This window comes from Hydra viridissima, unplaced genomic scaffold, assembly GCF_058129835.1.
Source record: "Hydra viridissima isolate aposymbiotic clone 2 unplaced genomic scaffold, HvirCarnegie_v1 scaffold_2, whole genome shotgun sequence".
Taxonomy (NCBI): domain Eukaryota; kingdom Metazoa; phylum Cnidaria; class Hydrozoa; order Anthoathecata; family Hydridae; genus Hydra; species Hydra viridissima.
Window position 1 is genome coordinate 16,981,976 of NW_028324301.1, and position 25,525 is coordinate 17,007,500.

Consider the following 25,525-nt stretch of genomic DNA (forward strand, 5'->3'; position numbering starts at 1 on the left):
TGCGGAAGCAATACAAAGCTTTTGTAACTTCACTTTGCGATTTCCCAATGGATATACCAATGTTTTCAGGATTAACAGCATCATTTGGACGTCCAGAAAAAGTCTGCATAAACTGTGTTTGTACAACCATGTTTAAATTAGTCAACTAACATTTGACGGTTGTCGTTAATAGGGCTAAGTCCGGGTAATACTTTTAAAGCCATAGCACTGCTTGAACGGTATTTTTATCCATTAAAAGGCAATCATAGATATCTTTTGAAGGTTGGCACAATTGAAGAATCATACGAATTTTTCGTTAGATGCACCTTCTGGTAATTTGGATTGAGACTTTCTGAAATGACACAAAAAAAAACAACTAAAAAACAATATATTTATAAGTTGAATAACTTTTAAATAAATATCTGACAGTGGTGTGTAAGGTCCTACCATACAATCTCTTCTACCCATCTGTACTATCTCTTTTTAAAATTAGCTGCTGCAAGAGTTGTTGCATGGATTTTAAATCTTATGTGCTGTTGCTGAAGTAATTGGTTAATGCCTATGATCGACGTCATCGTGTGACCTAAATCCTGAACAGATCCCAATCAAGCTTAGGTCATTTTGTTAAACGTTTCGTTATAATTTTTTTGTCAATCAGTTTGATTGAGGAAAAAAAGGGAACAAATTGATTGGCTTGTGGAAAGTAGAGAGCATGTTGAGTGAATTGAGGAAAACGGAGGACACACTGATTGGATTGAGAAATATGAATTGAATTTGTTTGATGTTCAATTCATTCGAAACAATAATTTTGAAGACAAATTTATGTGCCAAATCATACACTGGACGAACACTTATCTTCACTATGGTCAGATGGCGAATAAAAGAATAAGCTTAACTTTATGATTGTAATTAACGCAGTTGTAATCGTAATATTTTTTAAATAAAAAATACAATTTAAGTACAACTAATATATTTAATCAAGCAAATAAAATACATCTTAAATGCGAACAATGTATTTAAACGGGCTTTTAAATCTGTGACGTAATTTTTGGGGGTAAGGAAAAGCGTTACGACTTGTTACAAGAAGGAAAAATAAAAAACGGTCAAAAATTGCGTAACGCACGTCAAAAATTGCGTAACGCACGTCCTTATTTATTTTAGACGTTTATATGATTTTTAAAGAATGAAAATAGTTTTTGAGAAAATATTGTAAATAATGATTACAATAAAAAAAATAACAAAAGTAAAGAATTTATAAACAAGAATTTTACATGCCGATGCTTAAGTGACAGCAAAGCAACAGTAAAAATAAGAAGGCGAGACTTTAAGTCTTTTAAATTCATTTTTTTTTTTTAATACTTTCTAAATTACTCGAAACAATAGACATTATTTATATCTAAGAAAACAAATCGCATTAGAGACGACAACAAGTTACAGATTAAGTTTCAACGATATTAAAAAAAAAAGCTATAGCAATTGCTAGTCAATGGGCAGTGGAAGTAAAATATACGTAAAAATCACGTTGAAGAGTTAGCTGATGATTCCTCTTTCTCCAACTCCAACTCTTGTCAGTGAAGATAACAACAACGTTATAGCAGCTACGTTTAAAAGAAAAGAATCCTGAAGAGTTCTCGCCAGAGTTCCCACTTCCACTAAGTTGTTGTCACTTCGAACCTCAGTTTTTACTAAAATGAAAAAGATTTCTACAGAAGCTGGTGGGTTCACAAATTATAAATTTGTGAAAACTTTGTTTTTGAAATTCTCCGTCGTAACTGTAATCACTGCTAAAAGATCATCTTCAACACTTAAGCATACAAAAATTTTCAGTAATCCTACAGTGATGAAGTAAATTACTTTTTTTTTTAAAGTTTTAATTTTTTTGCTTGAATAAACTCTACGGTGGTTAGAAAGCGTGATACGAAAAGCGTGATACGAAAGAAAATTAAAAGTAATAATCATTTTTAAACATTTCTTATTTCTTTTATATTTTATATTTTACATTTATATATATATATATATATATATATATATATATATATATATATATATATATATATATATATATATATATATATATATATATATATATATATATGTATATATATGTATATATATATATATGCATTTATATCATTTATATAATAATTTATAAAATATATTATGTATTAAAATTAATTTTATTATATTATTCTGCACTAAACAATTCGTTTATATCAAGTGAATAGTTCCTCATAACTAACATATAGATAAATAAAACGGCAATTTTTATAGCCTCATTTTTTTTTTAAATAACATATCAGTAAGAATAATAATTGTAGTGTCCTATATTCTCTAACTTTAATAAATCGTTCATCTAAAGTAATTTAAAATTATATTATCAATAATCTTAAAGTATAAAGTTAAAATATTTCTTTTTGTAAATAAAAATAAATAACAACAATATAAATGATGAAATAATTAAACATACTAAAAACAAGTAATAAAAACGATAAACACGTGTTAAAAAAAACAAACAAGAAAATAACTATTCTGAAATTTATCTGCTTTGGTTTTTATAAATATTTTAAAATCCTTTTAGTTTCTACGAAAGCTAAATAATTTTATTAAAAAACTAAATAATTTTACTTTAACACCGCTGAACTGCTGAATTACAAAATTATCTTCGTAATTCTGTTAATCAATTCTTTGACTTATGTCAAAGAATTATTGACTTCACAATTCAGCAGTTGAGGGGCGTTTTAATAAAACTATTAAGTTTTTTTAAAAGATCTCGAAGTCAAAAGTTATAGATGTTAATCAGATCATTTACCAATTTGCAGAGGCCAAATTTTCGTCACATGGACTTTTCTTTATATATATATATATATATATATATATATATATATATATATATATATATATATATATATATATATATATATATATATGAAGCCCTACAACAATTGATTTAAATTGATGAATTTATATATGATAAGTTATATGAAGCCCTACAACAATTGATTTAAATTGATGAATTTATATATGATGAAATATATCAAGCGCTACAACAATTAATTTATACTGGTAAATTTGTTTACACGGTTTACTTTGCTTTGTTTAACTAAAGACACTAAAAACTCTTTTTCCACTAAAAAGCGAATTGCCAATTGGTTAGAGTTTTCTTATGGTGAAATAAACAGAAATTTAACTTATTTAGTCAGGAGCTCGCTATGATGCTAGATTATGGCTTATGGAGTCTATTTCTTTACTATTCAGATTACAAGTGCAGTAATAAACATGAAGAAATGCTTAAAAAGTCAGGCTGTTTTTATTAATTTTTTCTAGTGCATGGTTTTTTGACATTAGAAAATTTATAATAACATCATATATCAAAGTTACCTGCTAGAGAGTTTATACCTAACTGTTTAGGATTGCTACACTTAACTCACTATTGAACTTTCAACCTTCATGCGCTGTGTTTAATGAAAACTAATTGCTGTTGATTGTGTGATCAAGGTAAACATAAGTATAATATATAATAATGAAGGTAAATATAAAGATCCCTAATTAATAATAAATCAAATTACTGTCAAGTTTGCAAGCTAGATATTCCTACCCATTTTTTAAACTTCACTGTAGTTTTATTTTAAATCTTTTGATTTCTTATTAAATGTACATTTTCTTCTCTTTAGTTTTATGTACCATTTTAGTTTATAGATTGGGTATTGTTGTTTGCAAAGAGAGACTTAATAATGTTTTTATAGGTAAGTCATTATCATAAAATTTAAAGTTTTTAAATTATTGTTAGTATAGGGTAAAGTATAATGGGGCAAAATGGGACAATGTGTTTTCATGGGACAAAGCTTTTTCAACAGCCCTCTCTTTTTTTAATATACATAAGAAATTAATTTAATTGTGTTTTGGTCATGGTAATTATAATTTTGGATCTAGCCTTTTATGGATTTTTAAAAATTTTTTTTGTTCAGTTAGCAAAATACGAATTTTCTGCATTCTCTTAAGTGATATAATGAAAAGTGAACTCTATGTAATGTAATTGGTTTTATTATAGCTTTTAAAATTATAATAAAGTTGAGATTTTTTGGCATTTTTAAAACCGAAATGGGGCAACCATGAGACGACCATTTTATGAAGGTGTTAACAATCTGTTGTTCTATTTTTCATGCGAAAATTTAAAAAAATTTTATTTAGTAAAACAGTAATAGAAATTAAAGGGAATAGAAACAGTTACATTTTATAGCTTCACTTTTACTACTAATAATTAGGTAAAATTGTGTAATTTCTCACCATAGTTTTGCACAGTAAATGCAATTATTGCATTTACTGTGCAAAACTATGGTGAGAAATTACACATAAAAACTAATCATGCTGAATGTGATGAAATAAGCACTTTTAACAGTGAGTAATAAGGTTGGAGCACAACAGTTGGAGCACAACAGAACTCTTTCAATTATTTGTGCAGCATTTTGTTAAGTATATTGGATGCAATAAATCCAATGAAGCTCTGCTTGCATTAGATGGACGTAGAAACCATATTAATATTTGTTGTAAATTGGTTTTACACAAAATAATGGTTGATTTGGTTATTTTATCAATCCATTCAACACATAAACTTCTATCTCGAAATAGAAGTTTTTTTTAACTGTATAAAACTGTACTCAATGCTGCTTGTTTAATATGGATGCAAAATTTTTATCCTGTGCAAAATCATTATCGTGTACAACACTGAAGTTTTAAAAAATCAAAATGCAATTTTAAGAACTCATAGAGAAGCTGATGATGATGAATTCATAGAGAAGATGATGATGATGAAGGCTGTTCAGTTTCAGCGATAAGATTTAACACCAATCTTAAATCTTGTTGTTAAAATTGAACAGCACTTTTCTTTCTCGATTATTTTGTCAACCTTATAGGAAGATTTATGATGCCAGAAGAAATTTACCTAAAACACAAGAAACATTTTTTGACGATTTTAAATGCAAAATCGTCAAAAAATGTTTCATTACTTAAAGGATGATACAAACTATCTTTTGTTTTTATGATTATCTTGGTCGATATTCTCTCATTCAGATAAATAGGTAATCATTTCCTGTTCATCATTATTCATTCAAATTTGAATTTTCCTATTCTTGAATACAAAAATTCAAATTCGAATGGAATCTTTTTCTAGTTATGATATCTGGTGTGTGGCTTTTTAGCTGGTGGGTTCGGTTTTTAGGTATTGAGTCGATGTTTTATGAGGGAGAATGATTGTCGGTTTGTTGTTTTAGATAAACGGAATTTTAATTGATTTAGTCGTCATTTCGTTTTGAGCCGTACAACTACTTTCGTCAAATTGTCAGAATCGGCTGAATCAGCAGATGCTATGTCAGAAGCACTTAACTGACACAGTTATCATGGATCGTGATACTGCCGACCAAGCTGACCCAAGAACACACTTATATGGGATGATAGTGTATACATTAAGGTTACCTGTGATGTAAATTTTGAAATCTTTTTATTTTGTCCGCGGAAAATAATTTAATTTGAATGTTAACGATAATTTTGCCTTGGCTTTCACGACAGCGTAAACTATTCATTCGGCGCCATACTAAACTGCTTTTGTGTGGGTAACTTGTTGGCTTAAAAATCTTTGCTTGAGGTTAAAATTGCTTAAGGTTAGGGTTGCTTGAAGTTAGAGTTATCATTTTTACTCACAAGTCTAACTTTTCTTCTTAATGTAATTTTTTAAAGCTAGCCATGAAGTGCCCCGTTATGTCTCTCCATTTGGATGTATAGCTAGATTTTCTTAATTAATGTTCGCTCCGGGGGTTCATTTTCAATTTGAAAGAAATGCATTAGCTAACTGATTTGTTGCTTGGTTTTTTAAGGTAGGAAAAAATTTGATTTTTTTTATGCTTTGGATACATACATATAGTTGTTCATATAGATGGGGACTTTTTTTTGAGGCTAGTTTTATCATTTCTGTTACCAAAGCCAACCAAGTTTACATAACCACACTTGCTACACTTAGTTTCTTCGAACGCCATATTATATATGATTTTATAACACTGATTTAATAATAAAAATCAAATAATAGAATACAACATCTTCAAAAACGTTGATACATTAAAAATTCGCTCTCTTGGAGTTTATAACTCTTGAAACTTATTGAAAAAAGGTGGCGTCAGGTTTACTTAATTTGTAAGTGTTCTGTAAAATTTACTTTACAATCCCCGCTATAACTGCGTGGAGAGGTTTCAATAGAATTAAAAGTTTCGAATTATAAATTATAAACGAAAGAGTGGATCGGCATTACTTTTAGCTGAACGTGATCTCTTAGAGAAAATTGATTAAGAATCAGCGATAAATCGTTTTGCTTCAATAAAATGACAAATAATTTATAAAAAATTAAAACAAAGAGTTGTTTCAATGAACCAGGAAACGGGAAAGAATATGAGAATATAATAAATCTATTTATTCAATGGTTGTGAGATTAAGCTTTAAAAGTTTAACGGTGCCCGCACCCGCATCCGCACCCGCACCTCCACCTCCATACCACCGACTTCATGCTTTTACCTCCAAGCAAACAAAACCCAAATTGGACACTGCATCAAATGATTTTTGTGTGTTCTCCAATAATTTAGCGTTCTCCAATATAATATAACAAAGTAATAAAATAGTGCAAGGCACGACAACTTTGCAAACAAAAGTACAAAAAAGATTTCCATGATATTTTTTTATATACTTTTTAAAATGTTTGTGTTTAAACATATAAATACTGTAAAACAGTATTGACTTCATCACAAAAACCAAACTAAGTTCAACTTTTTAACATAAGCAATAACTCTAAACTCTTATTTTTTAGATAAACACAACAACTAAATGGATAATTATGTTAAATCTGTGCTGCTTCTTGTTTTGTGGTCGTTTTTAAGTTATCTGTTATTTAAAGAAAAGAAAGGTAAAGTTAACCTAAAAAACCCCCTACCGAAAATTCATGAGCCATTGAAAGATCTCAATCAGATGAAAGATCTTCATAAATTAAAAGCACACCGTAAGTTTAAAGAACTTCATGAGTTGAAAGATGTTCATGAGTTAATAATGAAGCAAATCTTTGAGCTCCAAGAGGAAGGAGATTGCGAGAAAAAGAAAGTATTAATTTGCAGAAATGTTGAGAATTATGCAGGATTTGGATCAAATGTGCATCGCTACGGTGTATGCATGCAGGTCGCGTACGGTTTAGGAAGAATGTTCTTTATTGAACAAGACGAGTACAGCCACTTTAACGGCGTGTTTCACTGGCTGAAACCTGAATCTGAGCGCTGTGGATACCTAAAGAAAAAGTACTTTGATAACTACTCAAAAATATGCAACATTCAAAACCCAGCTTGTTATCTTAGTAACGGTTATGACGTGAATAACTCTCACCATGTTATGGAGTTTAACACAATGGGAAGATACCCTTATCCCAGACATATTCCTGGCACCATTCCAAAGAGTCTTGAGAAAAACCTGTTGTTACTTGGTGTTAAGCACCCTTGGATGTGGTTTACTTCTCAGCTCCTGGGTTATCTGCTGCTTAGGCCGAGACCTCATTTTAAAAAAACTTTAAAAACACTTCAAAAAAATCTTTCCTATAAATCACCAATAGTTGGTTTTCATGTGCGTCACGGCGATAAGCTAACGAGCGGAGAAGCAAAGTATGTAAACGAAGCTGTTTACCTAAACGAAGCTCAAGCATACTTCAATAGCATTAATGCCAGTAGAAAGTGCATTTATGTTGCAACTGACGATGTTCATGTAATTCCAGTTATTAAAAAGCTTAGTCCTAGTATTGCAATTTCTACGTTATCCACAGAATATTTATCCAAAAATCTTGGAAGCTATTTTTCAAGCAGGTTTCCAAAAGAACTCATTGAAAGTGTGTTAGTAGATTTATACTTTCTTGCGAATACTGATTATCTTGTGTGTGACTTTTCGTCGAACCTTTGTAGATTAGCATATGAACTAAAACAATCACTGCCGCCCTTTAAACAAGAAAGTATTTTAAAGTCGGTGGGAGAGTTACAACCTCCGAATTACATTTGGTGGTATCACTCATACCCGCCTTCTTTATTTATTACCATCAATACACATCCTTTCCTAGAAATATTAAATACAAACGAATCATCTCTTAACATAATAGACTATAATAAAGAGTTGTTTATTTTGAAAGAAAATGTTTTTAATTGGAAAGCGAAATCATTGGTGTTAGTGCAACGTCTTCATGGAAAGGGGAGTATTGATGTCGGATATGTCTATACTAAAGACCTTATGGTATGGCCTGGCTCACCACGATATTTTTTTGCATGAATATTATGTTTTATTTTCTTTGGTAAACTTGTTGTGGTCAAAGATAATGTCAATTGGATCTAAACTATATGGAAAAAGAAAAAAGATTTCCAGTGGACATTTTAACGTTCGCTTTAGATAAGAACGGCATCGCACTTGACGCACATATAACAAATGCATAAAACTTTATTTAACAAATTTTTTGAGTCAAGAAATTCGAGTTTTGAAGTTTTGAAGAATCACTACGCCGCGTATACTCGCGCGCGTAATGGTAATATAAATTTAATCAAAAAATACATCGTTTTTTGGGCTAAACAATATTGTCGTTTTATGATCATTTTTATGGTCATTCTTATCAATTTTAAATCTAGAATAATGAAGTATTTGATTTAAATGAAAACTACTAACAAATGCTATAGGCTTAAGAGCTGTTTTCTTTTTAACATCAGCGAGAAATAGAAGTAAACTTGTATGCCATTAAAAATTACGCTAAAATTTTACTGCCTCAATGTCTCTGAAATCACAGTCTTAGATCTACAGACACGTGGAATAACACTGCAGATCTATAGACATACGAAATTATAAAAGAAAAGTAGACAGGCCTGTAAATTCTAAAAATGTTACAAAAAAATGCTGTTGATGCTATTTTTATAGAAGAAAAGTCCAATCGATTAATTTAAGGCAAATAAAAGTTAAGGTCAAAAAATATTGTTGGATAAAAGTTATGAAGAGTTTTTATAAAAAAGACACTTGAAATAGATGCTTAATATGGTTAAACTTGTCTCTTTTTATATGGTGTGCCAACTTACCATGAGTGTATAGGCAACTTACCCCGGATCGGGGTAAGTTGGAAAATTTTTTTTTCTTTTTTGGATCCCTTTTAGGGCTACCAACTATTTTTTTTTAAAAATCTTTGACGCTTGACTTGCTTGCCATGTTCATACTCATTTGTTCATTCAAAAAAGCTCACCCAGAAATGCAAAGAGCTCAAAAACTAAAGCTGTAGCCAAGCCCCGGTCTCCACTATACTAACAATTTTTGATTTTCCGAAAACGCAGAAAAAATTATTTACTAGTTGACGTGAATCTTCTACATCTAACCAGTCGACCAGTTTCTATCGACTCATGGTCAAGAAAACAAGGAAAATGATTTTTTTTGGGACACTCGAATATATGAATCAACTTGCTTAGATGATAAGGTTTGAAACTTTTTGAGGTTATGAAACATTTTACCAAGAATAACACTATTAATTTTGCATTTGGATTGTGAACACTATACACCAGTTTATTCAATATATGAATTTAGTAAATATTCCCATCTTACAGATTTTTTTTGAATCTATCGAACATTTCTGTATTAGGTTGAAAGAACTCATCAGCAACAATATTTACCTTTGATTGGTCGAGGTAGAATTCCATTAGAGGGTGCAGCTCCACCGCTAGCAGCCTAAGCTAAGTATTATTTGTTCAAGAAGAATAGATGGAACCTCTACACCAATGACCGGCCTCTGTCAGTTATTTTTAAAAGCTCTTTGTGTCAAATGCTTGAATATCTTTTCCAAAGATTATCTCGCGCTTGTCTTAACGCTAAACAAGAGATAGATATGGTCAGCAGTAAGTAGGATGTGTACATTCTATGAGAGTACGTAAACCTCCCGATGTAAGGTCCGTTACCAAATTATAAAACCCACCCAAAAAAAGAAAATAAGATTTGTTACCCGTTTGTATTTTCAATAATATCACTAGGGTTTTTCTTTATACTCTCTCTGTATACTCAACTGCAAAGTTAAAGAAGACAACGTTTTGGGTATGTTTGGTATGTTTTTGGTATGATTAGTATGTTTCGTGTATTTATCCTATAAATTAGAACCATTTAAAAAATAAATAAAAAAATAGAGCATAATTTAATACAAATATCAAATTCTGTAATACTTCTTTCAGTGCAATCATGCATAAAATCTTGTACCCGTTTGTATTTTCAACATACTAATTTTGTTTTTCAATCTGTTCTCAACTGCCAAATTATAGAAGACATGAGACAAGAGATATGTTTTGCGAATTTTTTTTTTTTTTAAAAAAAAGTAGAGCCTAATGTAATATCAAATTCCATAATACATCATTCAGTGCAATCAATTGTAACTGCGTTAAACTAAATGAACCAGCAATTTGTTATATGTTGTAGCTAATATCTCGTTCACACCAACAAAACCAAGTTTTAATAACACTCGCTTTTAAAACGGTGTTTTATTTAGCTACCGTTTTTTTGAACTCACTTATTTGAAAAAAGGTTTTAAAAAGTGTGAACGGAAAAATACGTCACTAGTTTAAATAACCACGATTAAAACAAGTTTTATTTTTGGTGTGAATGGGGTATAAGTCATTATTCGAATTTTTGAAAAGTCATAATTTATTATCTTATATAAAGTCATATTATATAAACAGACTCGTTAACTTTCTTCTTAAAAAAAGTTTATTCATTTATACAAAAGCTGTTTGAATGATATGAAATATCATTTTTGATAAATTGTATGAATTGGCACCATGAGCATTTGCAGTGGGAGATAGAGCGAGAAAAAGAAAAACCAAAAAAAAAAAAATAGACCAAAAGAAAGACTAAAAAAAAGAAAGACCAAAATGTTGCAGTGTTTAAAAATCCGTTTGTTGACCAATCAAAAAGGTTTTAATACAGTACAATCTCTCTAATTCGAATCTCCTTAATTCGAAAACCTCCGTAATTCGACTAAATATAAAGTCACTGTGACATGCGCTTAAGAAACTTTTTTGTTTAACTTTCTATGATTCGAATCTCTATAATTTAGTGACTCGCATAGTCCGCTATATTGGATCCTGAAGTACCGTCGACATCTGCGTCCATTTTCTGTTCCGTTTTTACAAAATGCTTTTTTGGCACGTCAGTGCTTCAAGCATTGTTTGATAAATCAGCCACTTTCAGTCACATTGTTTGTTTCATTTTACCAACAAGAAGGATCTCTAAGCATCAGTAAATTTTTATTTTTGTGTATCCGTAGCCATTTTGGTGTTTTTCCCCTTTGAAATAAGGGAAGTTTTGTTTTTTTAAATAAAATTTATCTATTGACCGTACATATCTCATTTTTAACCATAAACTTAGCAAATTCGTTTTTCTATGTTAGTTTAAAATTGTATTACAATCAGTTTAGTCATCAATATAAAATTTTTAAGCACAAATCGATTACCAATAAACGATAATGAGATCGAAGAAAAAAAATCATCAAACGTTTTTTTGTAATTTGCATAATTTATGGGTAATAATTTCTTTATTTCATTTCATTTTTCATTGCAACTAGTACAAATAAATTCCTCTTTTGAATGTATTCATAATACTTTCTGAAATATTTACATTTGAAAGAAAATTGCTTCACTTTTTTTTTTATTTCTCTATATAAAGTCCTTAGGATGTCAAGGCACTTCGGACAAACTAAAAATCTCAATAACTTTTGAACCAATAATGCCAGCATCATAAACTTGGTGTTGTTGGAAAGCATTTTTCATCCTCTTTCATTTTATTACACATTTATTGGTATTGGATTAAATTAACTACCTACTATAATTCGAAACTACCTACTATAATTCGAAAACCTCCGTAACTCGATTGGATTTTTCGGACCTTTAGTGAGAATCTCTCTTTAAATCTATTTTTTTATTTTCTGACGTGTAAAAAGCTCGTTAACCGTTGAGTTCTTTTTTCAAATTTCGAATGTTTAGAGTTTTTGAAAAACGATTAACGTGAATTATTATCTTTTGTTTAAAAAACGTCATGGCATCAGAGAGACCGCATGAAGAAACCAATTTAAGCGGAAACGCGATGTTCTACTAGAATTGGAGAAAGGAAAAACAAATAGAGGTTTCGAAAATCTTTGATATTCCACCAAACATTCTTTTAACCTGGAAAAAGAATAAAGATAAAATCTTTGACGCTTTTCGTCAAGGAAATTTGGCTAAACAGGTGAAGGTTGATACGTATTATCATGTCAACAAAGCTGTACTTAAATTTTTCAAACAAATGAGCTTATATTCAAAAAAGGCGATCTACAATTACTGAGTTTTTCTTTTAAATAAAAAAGTTTAAAACACATAATCTCTATTGCATTTAGGCCTAAGAATCACTATTTGTTTGTTCTTTGATCTCTGTTTGTAGTTTGACCAGAATATTTGAAAAAAAAATCAACTTTCTATAATTCGAAAATCTCTCTAATTCGAACTTTTATTTTTCCCCATGAAGTTCGAATTAGAGAGATTGTACTGTAATAATAATAATAATAGTAATAATAATAATAATAATAATAATAATAATAATAATAATAATAATAATAATAATAATAATAATAATAATAATAATAATAATAATAATAATAATAAAAAAACAAACATAAAGCAAAAAAAAAAAGAAAAAGAAAAAGTCACAAAAAAAAAGCTGTTTGCCTGCACTTGTGCATGATTCATAAGCCTATTTCTAATAAACTAAAAGATAACAAAGTTATTTGTTACCACTCCACATGGTGTGAGTAAATTAGAGTTCCATAGCCAAACACAACATTTCGGTCACTTTCGTTAGGAGAAAATTCATTTCACGAGCGTTATTATCTTAGTACTATTTAAGAGATGGTTCGCGTTAGCCTGTGTGGTATTTTTTGAAAGAGTGATTAAGTCACTTTTTACGTAATTAAACCACTTTTTAAAGGCTGCTTCCACTTTTCGTCAGACTTGTTAACATGCTAGCAGAACTAGGAGGAGATGTCCTAGTAAATAATCGTTAAAGTAAACACGGAGAAGCTCTCCTTGTGATCCCTGTGATCGGTTTGAAAGTTTATATTGAAATATCTTTTTCATAAAATTATGTTTAGGCTTTTTCTTATGTCAGTACAGAGATATAATTACTTTAATTTGTGTTTAATCAACGTTATTTTACAGCACCAAACTTAAAAGTGTTGAAGTGGAAAAGGAGAAGTATAATAACGAAAGTAATAAGGTTATTATTTAATGTAACCGAATATATTAGAGAGTGCTCGACTTGAAGGAGCGATAATATAGTATTGTAGAAATTATGTTAATATTTCCAGTAAGAGTGCTCAATACAGCGTAGAATAAGTAGAGCGAATATATTATTATTATTATTATTATTATTATTATTATTATTATTATTATTATTATTATTATTATTATTATTATTATTATTATTATTACTATTATTATTATTATTATCATTATTATTATTATTATTATTATTATTATTATTATTATTATTATTATTATTATTATTATTATTATTATTATTACTATTATTATTATTATTATTATCATTATTATTATTATTATTATTATTATTATTATTATTATTATTATTATTATTATTATTATTATTATTATTATTATTATTATTATTATTATTATTATTATTATTATTATTATTATTATCATATAAACTAAATAATTAGCTTGATTTTTATTACATTACTTAAAGTTTCTCGCAATAGCGATCATCAGATGTTATAAATCGTAAAAAAACGTAGCGACAAAAATACGAAAGTCATTGTTTCGATTGCTCCAAAGGTCTGAAGAAAGGGCAAATCCAGGTGATTTGGGAAGTTCGGCCAGGAAAACGTTGTCAACGGCATTCTTGACATTGGTGTGCAGCAATGGTAGTCTAAAAACAAAAAGAAAAACATGGTTCAAGGTTAGGTTTGAAATTTTTGTTTCAATTTAAAATAGGGGTTGTAAATCGGAATATAAGTATACTATACTTATACAATAAACGCTTGTTTCCAACATTATACCTAAAAGGGTATTTTTGGGAAAAGTAAAACACACCACCCCAAAGTATTTATTTCAAAAATTTCATAATCCCAATAAAAAAAAAACACCAACCCAAAATTATTTATTTCAAAAAGAAAAATTCATACATTTAACTTACTTAAATTTTGAATACGTCTTGGCCTTCTTCACATTCATTTAAGGTGCAAAATAGGCCAGAAAATCCTTGAAGCCATCGGCCTCAACCAAATTGAATGGGAGATTGTATCTTGCAAGAAACTTGACAATTTCAATATCTCCTCGCAGTTGTTCCTTATCCTGTGATTTGTACTTCATGTACGCACCAATATTCTTTGCCTTTTCTAGAGTGGTCGGTGCTGCCAACCCTCTTTTCTTTACAGTTCGGTTTAGGTCCTTTGGAGTTTTGCCACCTTTCTCCTGCTCATCTTCATCATACAACTAAGAAAGTAACAAAAAAGCAATATAAGTACATTTAAAAAAAATTAAAACAAGGTACATTAAAGGGGCATTAAGGAACTATTTATAATTTAAAACTTTCAAAGTACTTAATAACAATAACTTATTACTTTTAAGTAGCTTTACGAAGCTTTAACCAATGCTTTAATTAAGTTATTTTTAACAAAAGTAAAAAACTATTCAAAATAGGCGAATAGTATACATAAACAGAACTGAAACTAAAATGTAATGTAAAATTAAAATTTTAATTATCGCACCTGTTCAAGCTCTTCATTGGCTTGGTCTCCTTGGCGCTTCTTTTCAGCTTTTCCTGTTCCAATTCATTCCATTCAACAGGGTGTTGACTGACCATGTGCCCTCTTATTCCACTGGTACTGCCATCATTGATCTTTGACAGGTGTCCACAGCCCCCAATGTTGCACTTAACGTAGGTCTTGTCCACACCACCTTCAGTGACTTTCTTCTCTGTGAAATGCTTCCAGATCTCTGTTCTAGGCCTGACCATGTTGACTTGACTTGAGTGTTGAGTTTAAGTATCAAAAATTTTGTCACAAATTAATTTTTTTCCGGACTTCAATTAAACACGTCTGATCTTCAAAAAGTTCCAGGAACTACAAAACTAACCAAGCACTTTTCCGGAAAAAAAGAACCAAAATTTGTACTGCATTTTATGAATACGGACATTTTGTTAACGTGATAATTCTACTGTTAAATATTTTAAATTTTGGTCTAAAATGTTTTAATAATACTTACTTCTAAATTAATGACTTATATTTTATATTATTTAACTAAAAAAATTCAATCATCAATACATTTGTTTCTAGAAATTTTAATAACAATCTTGTCTAATAATGTTCCTTTAAAACCAACAAAAATAACACAGAAACAATTAAAAAGTGTTTTCTTACCGTAAAAGATGTAAAAACCATAAAAATTAGATGAACTTTATTCTTTTGTCTTGATAAATAATATAATAAAAGACTTTGAATTGATATTTTCAACCTTTAATTGTGTTTTTTAAAAAAGAAAACAAAATTCAGCTGTCGCGCGCATCAATCGTCTAAAAAATGCGTACTTTAACGGATTAACCGGTTAAACAAATTGAGAAATGAAAATTTGGGAAAAATGAGTTTCGGGAAACTCGAAACTATTCTCGTAATGATTCTCGTAACTACCGGGAATTTCCCGTAACGTAACCGAAATGTTACGAGAATTCAGGTGATTTTTCAAAGTCGCTCTCGTAACTGATCGAAACCTCTCGTATCGTAACGTAACAATTTTCTCGATTGATTTTTCCCGAAACGTTTCGAGAATCCCTAGCTTAGTCCTGAAATGTTTTTCAAGCTGGATTTGGGTCAAATGTGCATTGCGTGTACGCGTGGTACGGTATATACATGCAGGTTACGTAAGGTTTAAGAAGAATGTTTTTTTTATCGAAAAAGACGAGTACAGTTATTTTAACGGTGTATTTCATCTTGATAATTTCTCAAAAAAATGCAACATTCAAAACCAGCTTATCTCCTTAGTAACGGTTATAACTCTCGCTTTGTTATGGAGTTTAAAACTATGGGAAGATATCTTTACTCCAGACATATTCCTGGCACCATTCCGAAGAGTCTTGAGAAAAACCTGTTGCCACTTGGTGTTAAGCACCCTTGGATGAAGTTTACTTCTCAGTTCCTGGGTTATCTGCTGCTTAGAACCTAAAAATATTTCCTATATTTCACCAATGGTTTTCATGTACGTCACAGCAACAAGCTAACGAGCGGAGAAGCAAAGTATGTAAACGAAGCTCAAGCATACTTCTACTATTGTAATTTCAACGTTATCCACAGAACATTTATCAAAAAACCTTGGAAGCTATTTTTCAAGCAGGTTTCCAAAAGAACTCGTTGAAAGTGTGTTAGTAGATTTATACTTTCTAGCAAATAGTGATTATCTTGTGTGTGACTTTTCATCAAACCTGTGTCGATTAGCATATGAACTAAAACAATCACTGCCACCTTTTAAACAAGAAAGTTTTTTAAAGTCGGTGGGAGATTCTCAGTCTCCTTTATGCTTTTGGTAGCATCATTCATACCCGTCTTCTTTATTTGTCACCGTCATTACACATTCTTTCCTAGAGACATTAAATACAAACGAATCATTTTTAGCATAAAGATGATTCGTTTGTATTTAATATCTCTAGGAATTTGTCAATATTTTTTTTTAAACTAAACAACTCTATATTACAATATATAGAGTTGTGTATTGAAGGCGTGTATTCATTTTTTAATATCTCAAAATTATGTAAGAATAATTACAGAATGAATTTTTTTAAGAATATCATTTGTAAAATGTTGCATAATTTAAACTAAATAAGAACTTTTATTTAGTTTCCATTTTTTTTTTTTTTTTTAATAGTTGCCAAGTCTGCATGATCTACATTTCTTGTTGCATTTTTCTTTCTTAAATGTAGGAAATTTAAATATATTGTATATAATAAATCTAATAAACATAATTTACATACAAAATTAGAGTAATCAAAACCTGATGAAAAGTTTATCGGAGGAGGCTAACTGTTTACTCTTATGTATTAAGATGAGCGCAGCAAAATTAATTAAAAAGTAATATATAATTAAAACGTAAATAAATATAACAGCCTGTGCTATCTATTTGAAAAAATATGACTCGTACTTTCACTTGTAAAACTCAAACAACTTACACTGAAGAGCAACTGTAACTTGCAGAGGAACAAATCAAAAAAGGCTAAATACCACTAATTAAAGTTTAGGAGGCATGTGCCATACCAATAATAATTCTTCAAGCGTGTGTATAACATAGAGGTACATCAATTGTGCTTAGTATAGCGTTTGGAGATCAACTGGATTTTCAGGCGATCAAAACAAACAGTATATAATTTCCAGGCGAGTGCTATACAATCTTTAAATTTGAATGGTAACAGTGAAAAAATTAATTACTTAGTAGGTAATTGTGTCAACGCTCTCGATAGCATTCTAGTTCATTTGCAGTTTACAAATCAATATCACGCCTACATAAAAACTGGTAAGTCAAAGGACCCCAAACATTATATTTACAACGTCAAAGTCGAGTTGGATGGAAGCGAAACAATTTACTCAATGGTTCACTAAAGAATTCATACCAGCAATCAAATTGATATCAATTTGATTGCTGGAATTTATGAATTTGACCAGTTTGATCAAGCTATAGCTGGATTTGCAAACTTCAAAATTTAACAACAACACCAGTGACTCCTGCTCAAATTTATCAACACTTCACAGAAAGAATTCAAATTATCAATGCATCAAGTTTACAACACTTCACAGAAAGAATTGAAGAAAATTTTTAAAATGTTTTACGCCACCATGTTGGTCACCACCATGTTGGCACACACACACACACACACACACACACACACACACACACACACACACACACACACACACACACACACACACACACACTGTCAACATTACAAGAGTTAAAGGCCAGTGTCTGAGTACATTTAAGGTGTTCAATTAAAGCAAGACAACTAGGCCAAAAAGTTAAGGCAATTAAAGGAACGCAAGATTGACTTCAATGGAGCTTCAGATAAAACTCAGCAAGTGCAACATTCAAAAACAACTGAAAACAATATTTTTCCTAGTCTTTCTGAGTAACTAAGCTTAATCAGTTGGGGCCCATTTTATTCTTTTCTTGTATTGATTTAAGAAGGTTAATTTCACCTTTAAGCTAGGGCAACCAAATTTTTACGACAAACTCAATATGTGGCGAATTAAAGAATTGAAAGAGCGTCCTAAGAATACTACATACTTTAAAAACTTTGTTTATGCACCTGAGTGTTAATCGTAAATTTTGATATCAACTTTTTTGGATGTAACTAAACAATGCACTTGCGTTGCTCATTGTAATTTCAGGAGATTTTAATTCTGTAAAATACTGTTAAATAAATCATTTATACTATTTAATTTATTTATATAAACCGTCAGTATGTAAAAGAAGTACAACTTTCGAATATTTTAAAATTAGATTTTTACTTACAACTTTTATGTTCATGTAAAAGATCACCAAGAAAGAGCAAAAATATTAACGTAAAAAAATATCTAAAAAAAGCGTAACACTTTATAAAAATTTGTATAATGAGAATGCTAATGTACTATATTATTTAGCTCTACTTTGCCATAACCAAACGACTAATTTTCTTATACAGTATTTAAATTTTTTTAAGAAAACTATGCATATTCTGATAAATTGTCTATATCTTCAGCACCAATCTGAAATGGTAAAGCATTAAAGTGATTTCTTCTAACTCTTAATCCAATTTTAACTTTGTCAAACTCTCCACTAAAACTTACAAAGAATACAAGTATGCAAAGTGCACAAAGCCATTCTGAAATTGAGCTGAGAACGTGAACCACATAACCTGGATCATTAGAGTTCCAAAGAGCATAAGAGTGCACAGTTCCCTTACTCATAGCTTTGTTTGCAAAGTAAAACAAAATACCAAAGCAAATAAAAAAAATTGCACTTGTGAAGGACAGAAACACTCGAATGCAATAGAGAGACTTTGAATTGCTACCACATTTCAACATATAAAAAGTCAAATATGTTTGAAAGCAACAATAAACCACACCACCCCCAAATACAAATACTGCACCTGCCACATGAGCTTCTGCTGATTTTCCTCGATCCTTGAAATAATGATATAATAAACAAAGGATTTATCAAAATATTTTATATTTTATTTTCATATAGGTTGCAAAATACAATTTGATAGATAAATAGCAAAAGCATATCTCTTGAAGTTCAAAAAACAAAAATTTTTAAAAAGAACTTTCAAAGCATTACATAGTACATGTAATCATATTTCTCTGTACACAAAAACAATGCTTTAAAAATTGAAAAAAAGTAAACATACCTGAAAATTTGCAACTACAACTGCACCAAAACAAGCAACAATACCAAAAAAAAGAGTAACCTGGTTTATAAATAGAAGGTGAGAGACAACCTCTTCATTGTTCTCTGAGATATGCCTGAACTGAATAAAGCGTATTATTACAACAGTGAAACCCAGAAAACTGCAAATGCTTAATAACAAACCGAATATGTTGCTTTCAGGCTTTTCTCCTCCTGTGTCACTAATTGTGGGGAAATATGGATACACATGTTCATCGCTAACTGCTATAATGTAGGTTACTATAAAAGTTAGCATAACACAAACACCAAAGAGAATAGGAAGTAAACCAAGATGAAACGAGTATGAACACAGAGACTTGCAAAATATATTTCTCCTACTTGCTGATGGTTCCATAAACTATAAGAAACAGTTAACAATTTTTAATATAACATTAAAAAAAAAACCAATATAAGGTCATTATAAAATGATAGTGAATGAAAAAAACTTTTGTATGATTTCTGATATTTGTAATGTTGGAGAAGCATGAAACTGTAATGGAAATTATCTGGAGAACATCTACTCAGCATTTAGACAATCCAATTATAGGAGAAAGTTTCAAAATTTAAAACAACTCTGTTTAGACATAAAGTGAAGGTAAGACATTACTTTATAGATTAAATATTTTTGGAGGTAACTATAAGTTAAAACTGTGCATATACAAAAAAATATTTATACATCAGAATTGTTTACACAAGGGAGTACTAGAGATACTATTGGATCAAGATTTGAACAATTTGTATGTTCAAAATGCTAAAAAATGCTTTTTTGCATTTTGAACATACAAATTGTTCAAATCTTGATCCAATAGTATCTCTAGTACTCCCTTGTGTAAACAATTCTGATGTATAAATATTTTTTTGTATATGCACAGTTTTAACTAATAGTTACCTCCAAAAATATTTAATCTATAAAGTAATGTCTTACCTTCACATTTGTAAACTTAACAATACTTTTTAAGAAACTTCTGGATTCCTCGAAATACTCTTTTTCAGAAGATGTATAAGTCCTATTACAAATAGTGAGGAAACAGTATGTAACTTTTAAACACACATGTACATTTTATGAAACTAAGCCCTAATTGAAGTGATAAACAGTCCACTTAGTCTCCCATATTCAAGGTACGATAGCAAATTCCATATCAAGTTGTGATTTAAAATTTACTATCCCATGAGATTAGCTTTTCCTTGATATCAAGACAGAAATTATCAATAATTTTTTAAGACGGTTGTCTAGTGAACCTCATTTGCAATATTTTTTAGTCACATAAAGCACAGATGTAGTAAAAAACTAAACACTTAAATTTTTTTTATTTGTATCAATATTTTGCCTTTGCAAACGTATTCAATCAAATATACAATCCATGTATAAAAGATTACAGGTGCCTGCATTTTTGCTTTAAGATTTATATTTTTAATCTAGTTTATTATATTTATGATCAAGAAGAAAGTTTCCTAAATAAGAAAAAAAAAAAAAAAAATTTAAGCCTCGTAAAGAAAGGTCATGATCTACGTTTAATTACATGCCATTTTTATACTTATTTTCTTCAGTTTCTTAAAATCATATTATTCTTTTTTTTTTTTTTTTTTTATCACTTGTTAATTAATAAAGAATTACTCAACTGTTATTAGACAAAAAACTTTGAGGAAAATATTTAATTTCTTAGATTTTGCAGCTCTGTTTAACTTAACAATATGAATTGTGAAAAGATAGTACTTTGAACACTGATTTCAAATAAGTATCAGTTTTTGTCCAACTATATTTTTGTGGGATTTTAATTGCCTTATATAATATACTATTTCTTATGTATTCATACTAATATTTTCTGTTTCAAATATTAATCTATCATTCTTATTCACTACTAGAGATTATTTTCATATAAAATATCGGAATGCAAATAGTGTTTAAACAGGGTGAAAGACTTCAATAAGAGATTAGGTTGGAAAAACTATTGTGAAAGTTATTAAAAACTACCAAGTGTACAGTTGGATATTCTTTTTGAAGCACTTTTAATGGATAATATTTATATTGCATTGAATTGAACAACTGCATTTATAAAGAATTATTTTAATTAAACATGATAATGATACATTTATAATCTACATGTACTCTTAGGTAGCTAAAATTGCTCACAAGCTATGAGAATTGACTTGTGTTCTACATGTCCCCTACCTAAATAAAACTAGAGTCATAAATAAATTTTTTTAAACTAAAAAGTAAAACTAGCTTATTTTAACAAGTGTTTTTCTTTATTAATACTTGTATGTTTCAAAATAAAGTAAAATAATTATACAGATGAGGCGGATAATTGTGTACTAGTTCTAAATTTATTCTGCTATTTTTTTCTGAATAACTTTGAACAAGAGAGTTTTCACGGACTAGCTTACAAATTATGTAGACCAATAACTTACCATTTTAAAGAAAAATTTATTAATGACATGTCACAGGCAGCCAGGTAGATAATTGTAAACGTTCATGCCCAACATTCCTGAAAAATTCCGTAATGATGTTTCAGAATAGAGATAACTCTAGGGAAATCCCTAAAAAAATGATCAGAAAAACCAAAACAAAAAAGTTGTTTTACAAAAGTTCCCATGAAAAACACCAGATAACTGTTATTATGCTTTATATTTATTTTAAGTCAAAGTAGGCTTAAAATCAGAGATTGGGTTCATCAGTTTTATTCTAGTACGTTATCTAAAATTAAGGATTTTCATTTTTTTGATGTAAAAATTATAATTGTTAAAAGCCGTCGCAATATTGAGGCTCGATATTTTTTTTGAAAGTTGATTTAACTTCATTGGCAAGAGTAGTCTCTCTTTTGAAAAGGTTGAAGTTAGAAATAATTTGTTGTAGTTATTTGCGATAAGTTAACTCACAGTGAAACAAACAGTGAAAATGTTTCTGCGAGTTTCCTTAACATTTGAAATCGGTACTAAAAAAAATAATAGTTTTACTCTATACATATCGTCCACCCTCACCACCCCTTACCACCCCTGCTGCTTGATCTTAATTATACTCACTCCAGCTATAAATCTTCGGGAGGATATTGATACGTTATTTGAAAATTTTTTCTCTACCATCAGCAATGAGAACAACATTTTTTAAAGTGTTAACTGGCTTACGAGTCTGGGCAGCAGGCGTTTCTTCTTTAATTACAAGAGAACATTTCCTTTATGCTCCCCAAAACCTTTTTTCTACTTTATATAAGTGTGTAACTTGCTTATGACAAATAAACTAATAGTAAATTTGAAAAGATTTTTCTAGAAGTTTGAATTTAAAAGCTCAAAGCACTTTAGGTATTTCCTTCTTAACGTATATGTCAGCACACAAAGCATGCATGAATACCATGTTTCAGCTCGTAAAAAATATTTAAAAGAGGTCTACGAAAAGCTCAAAATTCTTAAAATTACAAAACTAAAAATATTAAATCAAGTCACATTTAAAAAGTTGTCTTAAAGTCGCATTTAAAGAAGATAAAAAATACTTAATTATAAATAACTGACCAGAAAGAAGGAACTGGTGTAACTTTAATCTAAACAACTTTAAACCAGCAGAAATACAACCGTAACAGTTTTTTTGTAATAATTTTTATGAGGCTCTTTTGTAGTTGAGGATTGCAAAAGAAGTTTATTTCTGTTGAGCTAAATTTGATTCAAACTAAAAACTAACTCCAGAAAAGTTTAATGCAAAATTTTATAAATTATCCTCTTAAAAGATAAAATTTTGAGAGGATAATTTATAATTTTTTTATTTCATCTTTTCATGAAATATATTTTCTCTCAGGTATTAAAATGCTAGGAAAAAGCTACTAAAATAAAATCCGCTTCTTTTAATGACGTAGCGCCAGAGGGAGGGGATGCGGGAACAATTGTCTCGCTGTGAATATTAGATAGCAGTAAATCAATCGTTTTTCTCTTTTGTTAAGATTTGTTTATGATTTAATAAAGTTTAGAGATTAATTACTTATTTACAGATTTTCCCACCCTTTAAATCTATGTTTAATCTTATTATACTTTCCCAACCTTCAAATCTTTGATATTAAATTAAGGTAATACAATTTAACAAAAAATTTACGAATGTAAAGTTTTTTATGTGCTTAGAGCTGTCAGCAGATGGGCTTCGCCCCAACCGTATTAACACCAGAAACTTTGACCATTTCTTCTCTTGTATTCTCCTTCCCCGTAAGCTTGGTGTCTGGGGTGCGATGTTGGCAATAACAGGGATGGGACATAAAAAATCCTTTAAATCCAAAAAATCTTATTGTCTAAGGAATCACTATTGTTCCCTTGAAAAACTATACGTAGGGGCTATTAACTCTGCAAACTTGATTACCACACAAAAAAACTAGTTCTTCAAATTTATCCCTTACTAACAACGCTCAAAATGATGTCCATAATATCTTGTAAATTTACTTGTATCCTTAAAATTATGAATGATAAGATAATGTCCGAGTTCTTATTTTAGGTAGCATGTTAACAACAATCAATATAATTTTAAAATACCAGGTTGCATAGTGTAACTTAGGTAGAATTCTTTATATTTTAAGAATGTAAAATATCAATTAGAATTTAATTTGGTTGGAAAAAAACCTACAAAATTTTTTTTTATTTCATTATATTTTTGTAACTTGCTATTTTTCTGAAGAAAGATTTTAGTTTAAATTTATAGTTTGATCCAGTTTTTGATTTTTCTGATTTATTTTTTAGCAAATAATGTTACACACAAAAAATTTGTGTTAAATTTTGAAGAAATATTGCAAAGAAATTAAGCTTCCAAGAGAATGGCCATAGTATTTTAAAAACAAATAATTATACTGACAAGTGAAAAAGCCGAGCAAGCACTAGAGAATTAATTTGAATAGGAATTAAATTAATGAAATTTATTTATATTGTTATTGAAAATCTGGTCTCTATATTTGTTTTTTAAGTTATGAGCAACCGAAACATGTTTTCTAATTACCAGGGATAAAACAGCCAACTTCCATCCTATTGTAGTATGTAACTTTGATTCACTCAGGTATGAGAAGGTTAGGTTTTAAAAATTCCGCACAAAATGAATCGTTGTCTCGAATATTTCTTTATTTGTATGTAGTAATATACTATTTTTGATCAGAATATGAGGATTATCAAAGAACTCTTTTTCCTTCGAGACAATTTAATTTCTGGAACTTCAACACCAGGTGACGGTGTTTGTTTTCTTTTATTTCTTTCTATCATCATGGTTTTATAATTGATATAAATAGAAAAATGTTTCAATAAAGCGTTCTTCGCTTTGGAGAGGACAATCCATGTGCGCAAATCACAACAGGGGGACTTTTGAAATATTTTAACTACAATTTTTTGCGAATGAATGAAATTTAACATGACGTAAGAGCAGTTTTTTAACTCGACGACGCACTATTCTTGCATTAAGTTACGTAAGAACTCTTGAAATTCATTCAAATTATTGTACCTATGTAAGAGAAATATTAATGTCAAACTGCATTCAAAGTTTTGCTTTGGTTAAGTTATGTAAGTTACATGATTTGCCTTTTCTTTTTTTAAACCATTTTAAGAAAAATAAGCCAGCGTAGCTAATTCACCTAAGAAATGAAAGCAAATGGCTGGGAAAAATCCTGGAAAATTATTTCTGGAAAACTGTCTCGGGATCCAGGTCTTACTTCTAAGAACAAAGTTGTATATGTAGTGAAAAATACACTTGATTCCAACTTCAAACAATCAATTCAAAGTTTTGATTTCTATTTGACATTTAAAAACTAAAAATCAACATATGGATCTTCCCAGACAAGATTATCATGGAATTTTTTATTGCACCGATGTTTATAAAAACGGGTTATTTAACTACTGAGATGAAACGCTGCAGTATGTTTTTTCAATTGCCCTTCTGGATAAATTTCGAACTACTCTACCTAGAATATTTTGATTTTATCATCAATTTCTCCGACGACGTTTCTTAAAACCCATAAATTGTTTTACAAATATTTTAAGTAATTGCAATCCCCATGACTATCAAA

At 29.5% G+C, this 25,525-nt stretch overlaps 2 protein-coding genes across 11 annotated transcripts; one reads left to right on the forward strand and one right to left on the reverse strand.

Annotated features, from left to right (window-relative positions):
• The first annotated feature begins 1,332 nt into the window (after positions 1-1,332).
• On the forward strand, positions 1,333-8,514 carry LOC145194368 (alpha-(1,6)-fucosyltransferase-like). 9 transcript variants are annotated; one of them, XM_090079838.1, is made up of 5 exons: positions 1,333-1,927; positions 3,235-3,274; positions 3,388-3,474; positions 3,669-3,722; positions 6,824-8,514. In XM_090079838.1, exon 5 carries the CDS (start codon positions 6,841-6,843, stop codon positions 8,308-8,310), a length of 1,470 nt encoding a protein of 489 aa, XP_089935964.1. In that variant the 5' UTR covers positions 1,333-1,927; positions 3,235-3,274; positions 3,388-3,474; positions 3,669-3,722; positions 6,824-6,840; the 3' UTR covers positions 8,311-8,514. The 9 variants fall into 9 exon arrangements, with proteins under 9 accessions (XP_089935964.1, XP_089935970.1, XP_089935965.1 ...); XM_090079844.1 differs by having other exon boundaries at positions 1,333-1,694; XM_090079839.1 differs by lacking the exon at positions 3,235-3,274.
• Positions 8,515-18,548: 10,034 nt separating this feature from the next.
• LOC145193614 (DNA damage-regulated autophagy modulator protein 1-like) lies at positions 18,549-22,241 on the reverse strand. 2 transcript variants are annotated; one of them, XM_090080485.1, is made up of 4 exons: positions 22,094-22,241; positions 21,921-21,997; positions 19,474-19,869; positions 18,549-19,246 (listed from the first exon to the last, which is right to left on the reverse strand). In XM_090080485.1, exons 2-4 carry the CDS (start codon positions 21,921-21,923, stop codon positions 18,788-18,790), a joined length of 858 nt encoding a protein of 285 aa, XP_089936611.1. In that variant the 5' UTR covers positions 21,924-21,997; positions 22,094-22,241; the 3' UTR covers positions 18,549-18,787. The 2 variants fall into 2 exon arrangements, with proteins under 2 accessions (XP_089936611.1, XP_089936610.1); XM_090080484.1 differs by lacking the exon at positions 22,094-22,241 and having other exon boundaries at positions 21,921-22,068.
• Between the last annotated feature and the right edge of the window lie 3,284 nt (positions 22,242-25,525).

Excerpts from the sequence above, each read along its gene's own strand:
- LOC145194368 (XM_090079838.1), top strand. The coding sequence starts at position 6,841 with ATGGATAATTATGTTAAATCTGTGCTGCTTCTTGTTTTGTGGTCGTTT.
- LOC145193614 (XM_090080485.1), bottom strand. Across the intron at positions 19,247-19,473 it reads TTGTAGTTGCAAATTTTCAG|GATCGAGGAAAATCAGCAGA; the intron begins GTATGTTTACTT and ends CATTATTTCAAG.